Raw genomic sequence first — 8105 nt, forward strand, 5'->3', positions numbered from 1 at the left:
CTTCTGTCGTCACTTCCGTTTCCGCCGGCGGCGCCCCAGTCCCCCGGCTTCGGCTCCCGGCGTTCCGGCGCGCGCTTCCGGTGCGCAGACCGGAAGCCTCGGCGGGAAGCTCGGAGGAGCGGCGGCGGCCGAGCGGCGGGCGACGGGGGCGGGCGACGGGGGCCGCGGCCCGTGCGGAGCCAGGGCCATGGAGCCGCCGCTGCCGGGCTAGGCAGGTCCAGCCCGCCGGTGCCGCGGCGATGTCGGGCTACCCGCGCCGCCCGGGCGCCACCCCGCTGTCCCGAGCCCGGAGCCTCGTCATTCCCGACGGTGAGCGGGGCCGGGCCGGGAGGGTCGGGAGGGCAGGCGGGCGAGGCGCCCGAGCGCGACGCGGGCCTCCGGGTCCGCGTGGTGCAGGTAGGTGGCCTGCGCCAGCGCGCGGGCGGCGCGGCTCGCAGTAAAGTCGCTCTTATTGTTACTTACAGCTCCAGCGTTCTATGAGCGCCGGTCTTGTCTCCCCCAGCTAGACTGTGAGCGTCCCCATGGCAGGGACCTGGACTCCCACTTCTTCGGCATTCGGCCGACTTTTATGTGCTATGTGCCCAGTCCGGTGCTAGCTTCCGTGGGAGATACAGGTGAGAGACGAGGGCGCCGGCCTCAGGGAAGCGCCCGTTCGTGTACTATGAGTAGGTACCTCTGCTATAGCGTTATCTCCGCCATTGACCCAACAATGAGCACTGGGAGTACAAAGGTGAAGTCCCCGCCCCCTAGGAGCTCACAGCCTGGTTGTGGGGAGACCGTCCCCCAAGACAGTTCCAGGACAGCCTCCTCAGTGCCCAGTGGGAGCCCAGGAGACCACCCCATTATTCTGGGTGGTGGTGGGCGGGAATGAGAACAAGGGAAGCTTCCAACAGGTGGTGACTGGAAACCGAGCTGGAGCCATCTGTGTCCACAGTCGGGCAGCGGGCAGGTGCCGTTCATCCTCATTCCTCCCAAGCAGCTGGGTGTGCGGGAGTGTTTATAGATGGTTCTGTCAGGGTCTGAGGACATTCAGGGGGCATCGCAAGACAGAAGGACATGTTCACTCTCAGCTGGGCATCAGAACCTACCAGGAGCATCTTTAAAGTCACAGACTCCAGGGCCAGTCAGTGGAAGTCAGACCATCTCCACAGTCGGGAGTTTAAGTTCCCCAGGCAGTGAGAGCCAGTGCAGTAGAGACTCCATGTCCAAAAAAGAAAAAAAAATGTAGTCATAAAGGCTCCCATGATCGTGGTGGGGTGACGATGTTTCTTTGCAGATTGTGGCTATGGAAAGGGGCAATGTACTAAGCAAGGTCCATCAGGAGCCCACGAGACACGTTTTGGAGGTAGAGTAGTCTGGTAATCCTTTCTTTTTCTCTCCAGCACACAGTGCCAGGCACGTGTCTGTGGTGGGGCTGTCGATTGGACTAGATACAAGTGGCTCCTTATATCCAAAAGAGCAGGTGGGGTCAGAATCCCAAAGATGCAGTCTGGGCCTTGGGGAGAAGGAATGGGGGTGCGAGGGCAGGATAGCTGGAGGTCGGGCTGGGATTGCAGGAGCCAGCCTTACACGGGGTGGGCACCTGGGAGAGGCTGGGTTCACTGGTGGACCAGAGGCCCAAAGTGGGGCCAGTGGGTACCAGGAGAGTCAGAAGGGAGCGGAGGAAGAGGGAAGGGGAAAGTGGATGAGTGGGCCTGAGCTAGGTAAACCAGATTAAAAGGTCGGAGAGAGGACTGAGGGGCACCTGGTTCCCATGCTTTGCAGCTCCTCCCCCCAGTGAACTCGGCATGTGGAGTGGAGGCAGCATCCATGCTTGTAAGGACCCCCAGGGGTTCCTGTAGGCAGCAGTGTGGGAACCGCAGGGCTGAGGGATGGAAAGGAGAAGAACAAGCAGAATATTTCCTTGCCCACCTTTCGGTCAGCTTTCTCACTTCCTAATGTCACCCGAGTCGTCGAGTGGTGAGAGTGGCATTCCCGATTTCAGATGTGACCACGCTCTGCAAAGAGATGAGTAGGAAGGTTCCTTTTTAATGATCTTCAGTAGACTTTATGCCTTTGCAATTGTGTTATTTCAGATGACAAACTTGAAGATCTTGAAGAGGCAAATCCATTCTCTTTTAAAGAATTTCTGAAAACCAAGAACCTTGGCCTGTCCAAAGAAGACACAACCAACAGAATTTATTCAAAGGTAAATCTAAGGCGTTGTTTTCAATGACTTCAGACAGAAAGGGCCTTCAGAGGACGCCTCTTTTCTGATTTGCAATGTCCTTTGAAGGAGATCAGGGAAGAATGTGCAGCAAAGCGAGGCAGCTGTTAACACTGGTGGAGAAGCTTTTCAGGGTTAAGAAGCTGTTTGGATCCTTCTAGTAGACAAGATAGGATCTTTCTCTGTACTCCAAGGTCGAACACAGGGAAAGGAAGGCACAAGGTGGCCTCTGGGTTGGCAGGGTTTTTTTATTTTATTTTATTTTGTTTTTTTGAGACAGGGTGTCTCTCTCTCTTGCCTGGGCTAGCGTGCAGTGGTGTCATCGTAGCTCACTGCAACCTCAGACTCTTGGGATCAAGTGATCCTTCTGCCTGAGCCTCCCAAGTAGGTGGGACACCAGGCACACACCACCACACCTGGCTAATTTTTCTGTATTTTGTTGAGACAGGGTCTTGCTACGTTGCTCAAGTTGGTCTCGAACTCCTGGGTCAAGTGGTCCTCCCACCTCGGCCTTCCAAATTGCTAGGATTACAGGTGTGAGCCACCGTGCAGGCTGAGTCAGCAGCTTTGCTCCACTGTTTTTTTTTAGGAAGCCTCGAGGCACTCACTGGGACTCGACCACAACTCCCCAACCTCCCAGCCCGTGGGGTATGGCCTGGAATATCAGCAGCCATTTTTCGAAGACCCGACAGGGGCTGGTGACCTCCTGGACGAGGAAGAGGATGAGGATGACGGTTGGACTGGGGCCTATCTGCCTTCCGCCATGGAGCAGACACACTCTGCAAGGGTCACTGCCAGCACGTCACCCTGTGGCACATACCTCTCATTTTTTTCCACCCCATCGGAGCTGGCAGGGCCCAAGTCTCTGCCTTCGTGGACGTTGAGTGACACTGACTCTCACGTGTCTCTGACATCTCCGGCGGGGAGTCCTAGCGCAGACTTCGCGGCTCACGGAGAGTCTCTGGGAGACCGGCACTTGCGGACGCTGCAGATAAGTTACGAGGCAGTAAGTGAGGGGCTTGCGTCGGTGCCTGGCGCAGAGCGCCAGTCTGAGCAGGGTCCTCCTGGAGGGAACTGGAGCCACCTGCTTGCTGGGTGACCTAGGATTTGGCGCCAAGGATAAGACCGTGTGTTGTGTAACAGCCTGCTGTATGGCTTCCCTTCCCTTCAACTGTGGTTACATATGTGAATCTAACTGGCTAAAAGTACCGTGAGGGGAATTTTTTATTTTTTTTTTATTTATTTATTTTTTTGAGACAGAGTCTCACTCTGTTGCCCGGGCTAGAGTGCGGTGGCGTCAGCCTAGCTCACAGCAACCTCAAACTCCTGGGCTTAAGCGATCCTCCTGCCTCACCCTGCCAAGTAGCTGGGACTACAAACATGAGTCACCACGCCTGGCCTAAATATTCTATTTGAGACAAAATCTCTGCGTTGCCCAGCCTGGAGTGCAGTGTCGTCATCATAGCTCACAGCAACCTCACACTCCTGGGTTCAAGCAATCCTCCTGCCTCAGCCTCCCGAGTACTTGGGACTACAGGCATGCGCCGCCATGCCCGGCTAATTTTTTCTATATATATTTTTAGTTGGCCAGATAATTTCTTTGTATTCTTTTAGTAGAGACGAGGTCTTGCTCTTGCTCAGGCTGGTTTCGAACTCCTGAGCTCAAACGATCCACCCACCTCGGCCTCCCAGAGTGCTAGGATTACAGGCATGAGCCAGCACTCCTGGCCCGTGATGAGAATTTTTAAAGCAATTATAGTCACCTCTAAAAAGTTTATAAGCTTTGAGTAAAATTGGAGTCTGTGACCACAGGTCTTTAAAAAGTGGACACCTTTATTCATGGTCTTCATGAGCACACTGCAGGTTGGCTCTCCACTGACCTGGATGTTTCCGTTTATCAAGAAGTTCTACAAGTTGTAGAAGTACATACCCCTTTTGAGTGAGACGTACTAAGTTTCTAATAAGGATTTTCTTTCTCTACAGCTGAAAGATGAAAATTCTAAGCTAAGAAGAAAGCTGAATGAGGTTCAGAGCTTCTCTGAAACTCAAACAGAAATGTATGTAAGCTTCAGTTAGGAACGTAAAACCCCTAACACTCAAGGAAGTCGGTTTTTAAATGATAATGGACTAATCAGAGTTGAACTGAGTCTGGGTTTATTGTATGTAAATCTTCAGTGTCAACACAGTTCTTGTGTTCTGTGTAAAAGTTTATTTTAAACTTCAGACCAGAGTCCTTGCTGGAGCTGCGGAGCTGTGAGCCAGCCCCTCCTCTCCACGCTGCGTCAGCATAGCGGGGGTCCCCCCCTGAGGTCACCGCTGCCTGGCGTCTATACCTGCGGCTCTTTCTCTCTCGGGCTCTTGGTGGCTTTTATCCAGCTAATCAAATCAGAGTATCTTTTAAAAGTATTCTTAAAATTAGCCACATGAGTTATTAACACTCGGGTTTTTCTTTAACAAGGGTGAGGACACTTGAGCGGAAATTAGAAGCAAAAATGATCAAGGAGGAGAGTGACTTCCATGACCTGGAGTCGGTGGTTCAGCAGGTGGAGCAGAACCTGGAGCTCATGACAGTACGGAGCCATGTCTCTCCGCACCAGCAGGGGTGGCGCAGGACGCTCCTTTGGAGCAAGAGCTGTTGCTGGCGGCATCAGAGCCCTCAGGGTGCCCCCGGGAGTGTGGGGCGTGTTGTGCTCAGGCAGACCCTCGGCACTGTGGTCACGCTCTTCCGTGGCTCAGACGGCCCCAGAGGCCATCAGTGAGCAGAGGGCCAAGCACAGGCTCTGTGGGACGAGCCCCACGGGAGGGTGGCAGCCACAGAGGGTGGTCCGTGACTCCCTGCTGCCTGTGTCAGCGCAGGTGGGATGTGTGGACATGAGGACATCAGTGATGCTTTTCGTGTTTATTTTTTGGGTAACAGAAACGGGCTGTAAAGGCAGAAAATCACGTCATGAAACTGAAGCAGGAAATAAATTTGCTCCAGGTAATTAGGGGAAAGTCCTATGTGTTTTCCTTTGATGTGTGGAGTCACGTATACGTGGATGTAACACACTGACCGCCACACTAGAAAAAAATTTTCCTTAGACCATGGTGTTTTATTAGGAAAATAGAATACAAACTTTGAAAACAAAACGATCCCTTCTAATTTAATGAAAAATTCATTTTTATTGTTTTCTGTGCATGAGTTATATGCCATTTGAAAAGTAGTTCTTGCTCTGCCCAAGGTGAGTAGACGTGTGAGTTACGTGTGCTTCACGAGGCCTCAGGCTCAAAACTGGTGTGAGTTAAATACAACTCACGTGGCACTTAATGTGTTAAGAAAAAAGACGTGAAAGCCCTCTGCTGGGGTTCGCCCTGTGCCCTGAGCAGATCCAGGACTTCAACTCGGGACGGCACCGGCTTTCTATCAGGGGCCTTAAATAAAGGGAGGTCACGGAGTTCTTTCGGGTGTCTGGTGTCTAGGCTGGGGTGGAGCCGGGTGCTGAGTGCGTGGTGGACTTGGGCAGAAGGTGTGAGGCCCTTCTCCCTTAGGAGCCTCCCTGGTGAGGCCAGAGCCCCTGGCGCGAGTAGGCCGGGTCCCGGCGAGCAGGTCCTCGCCCCTGGGATGGCACGTCGGTTTCCGGTTGGGTTGCCTGACGGGTGCTCTCTGCTCAGCCATAAACGCCCCTCCCCCACTCTAGGCGCAGGTCTCCAGCTTCAAACGTGAGAACGAAGCCCTGCGGTCAGGCCAGGGCGCCAGCCTGACGATGGTGAAGCAGAACACGGACGTGGCCTTGCAGAACCTCCGTGTCGTCATGAACAGCGCACAGGCTTCCATAAAGTGAGCGCCTCGTGGGGCTGGGAAACCTCAGGCCAAGTGAGGGCGAGAGTGGAACGGCCATCGGCTCTCGTGGGTGGGGCCCCAGACCGGGATGGACGTGGGTTAAATGGTCCTGTCCCCTCCAGGTCGTGATGTGGACAGACCAGGGCTCTTTTTAACCTGCCTCATGGTGACTGTTCGCACCTGGGAGGTGTGGATGTTGGCGTCACGCAGATTTGAATCCCAGCTCCTTCACCTGCAAGATACTAGAATTCTGAATAAAGAAAGTAGTTTTTCTCCTGTCGTAAAAAGATAAATTCACAGAAGGCCGTTAGTGCAGTGCTTATCACAGTGAGCACCCTGGGACACGTCAGCTGCTGTCCCTGAACAGCAGTGATTGGCAGCCTCCCGCTGGGCTGAGCTCTGCAGGGCGGACAGCAAAGCCCGTTCTCCTGTGACGTCCAGCGCGAGAGTCTCAGAGTGGATCTGAGACTTCAAGAGTCCGTGGTTTTCACTCTGAAATTCCTTTACTTTCGTGCTTCTGTTGTTGCTGTGAAGCAGCAGTAGCCGCTTCCAATATCTGTATTTTCATTTCAGGCAGCTGGTTTCCGGAGCCGAAACGTTGAATCTTGTTGCTGAGATCCTTAAATCCATAGACAGAATTTCTGAAATTAAAGATGAGGAGGACTCCTGAGAAGCTCTGCGACACTGTCGGCTTGACGCTCCGTGCACATCCTGAAGTTACTCCCACTTCATCCGAATGTGCAGTTGTGTCTTTAACTGTGCAGTCTTCACCCAGAGTAAAGTATTTATCACGAGATACTAATTTCATGACCTAGAACAGTATTGTTGGCCACCTTCCGTAGGAGCCGATCCTATCGGGGAGTCCAAGCTACAATTTACATGCAGTCCTTCTTGGTGAAATTCCTGCTATTTTATAGATTCTGATGACCTGTTGGAAGGAATCTTTATAAAAGCCAGTGCTTTTTTTTTTTAACTGCTAAACATGAAAACAGCAATTCTGTGATAAGTGTTTTCCATTATTGTCTAAAAAAATTGTAAGATAAGGTCACATGATCAGCCCTGATGTCGTAAGTAGAAAGAACACTACGTGAGCCATTGTAGACATGGTCTGCTTGAGCAGGACTTGTGCCTTTTCACCATTACTCAGGGCCCCTCTGGCTCCCGGTTCACTCCTGCGGCCGTCCTGGGGTGGTTTCTGCAGTTGGTGGCCCGAGTGAGGGGTGCCGCCTCCTGGATGCTGCTGTCTTCCCACCAGGGACCAAGGGTGCGCATTCCGCGTTGAAGCTGTTTACACACACCTCTGAGCTTTCAGATCTGAAAAACTTTTGGGCTGTGGGTTTCGATACACATTGAAAGTGGCATTTTGTACAATGAAGTTTAGAATTCAGGAATTTAAGGTGTGTTCGGAGCCTTCCTGGGCCAGCGCGAGGTCTTCCAGTCCGCCTTTCTGACCCCTCCTGCACAGGCTAGAGTGGGGCGTGTACTGCGTGCCTTTTTGGCTATTTTCTTGTGGACGTTATTTTTTTAAATAAATTTTCTTTTCCCTCCTATTCAGATTGATAGCTTCCTTATTTAAACAAATTCTGAAGTTCATATGTACTGCCTATTTTACTCTGATTTTAGCCAACTCTTGATGCGTGAGAATCAAGCTGCCTTCATGCTGGGGCCTGCATCCTGTTTTGTTCTTGTCTTAACTGGTGATTTGTGCTGGAAGATTAATTTCTTCAGGTCCTTGGCCTTTGGGGTCAGGGACAGACTCAGACCATTGCTGCCTGGGCCTGACCACAGTGACTGACATGCTACAGATCTGTGAATCACACAGCTGCACGTTTTGGAGTTGCACAGATTGGATTCTAGCATCAGATCATTCTTTGAGATTATGTGGTTAAATTTCCAAGCAAGGTGTTTAAACTGCTGGACCTTGTGGCCTTAGCTACAGGCAGAGGTCAGAGCTTTCCAGAGTCACCGCTGAGCGTGCCTTCAAGCCTCCGCCCACATGGCACCTCACACACCTGCCTGTTGGTGAAAGCAGGTCTGGATTCTGTTGTCAGGACAGACTTCAGGCAGGGTAGTATGGAA

General features: G+C 52.4%; 1 protein-coding gene across 4 annotated transcripts; it reads left to right on the plus strand.

Annotated features, from left to right (window-relative positions):
- The first annotated feature begins 133 nt into the window (after positions 1-133).
- ENTR1 (endosome associated trafficking regulator 1) lies at positions 134-7546 on the plus strand. 4 transcript variants are annotated; one of them, XM_069477099.1, is made up of 10 exons: positions 134-309; positions 465-614; positions 1277-1345; positions 2076-2188; positions 2796-3212; positions 4190-4263; positions 4665-4776; positions 5124-5186; positions 5884-6023; positions 6600-7546. In XM_069477099.1, exons 1-10 carry the CDS (start codon positions 240-242, stop codon positions 6694-6696), a joined length of 1305 nt encoding a protein of 434 aa, XP_069333200.1. In that variant the 5' UTR covers positions 134-239; the 3' UTR covers positions 6697-7546. The 4 variants fall into 4 exon arrangements, with proteins under 4 accessions (XP_069333200.1, XP_069333202.1, XP_069333204.1 ...); XM_069477101.1 differs by lacking the exon at positions 1277-1345; XM_069477102.1 differs by lacking the exons at positions 134-309; positions 465-614 and adding an exon at positions 631-665.
- The last annotated feature ends 559 nt before the right edge of the window (positions 7547-8105 follow it).

Source organism: Eulemur rufifrons, chromosome 7, assembly GCF_041146395.1.
Source record: "Eulemur rufifrons isolate Redbay chromosome 7, OSU_ERuf_1, whole genome shotgun sequence".
Taxonomy (NCBI): Eukaryota; Metazoa; Chordata; class Mammalia; order Primates; family Lemuridae; genus Eulemur; species Eulemur rufifrons.

What these genes read in the sequence shown, in the direction of transcription:
- ENTR1 (XM_069477099.1), top strand. Translation starts at nt 240, where the DNA reads ATGTCGGGCTACCCGCGCCGCCCGGGCGCCACCCCGCTGTCCCGAGCC. An exon ending in CCACGAGACACGTTTTGGAG is followed by an intron (nt 1,346 to 2,075) that starts GTAGAGTAGTCT and finishes GTGTTATTTCAG; the next exon opens with ATGACAAACTTGAAGATCTT. An exon ending in AGCGCACAGGCTTCCATAAA is followed by an intron (nt 6,024 to 6,599) that starts GTGAGCGCCTCG and finishes TTTTCATTTCAG; the next exon opens with GCAGCTGGTTTCCGGAGCCG.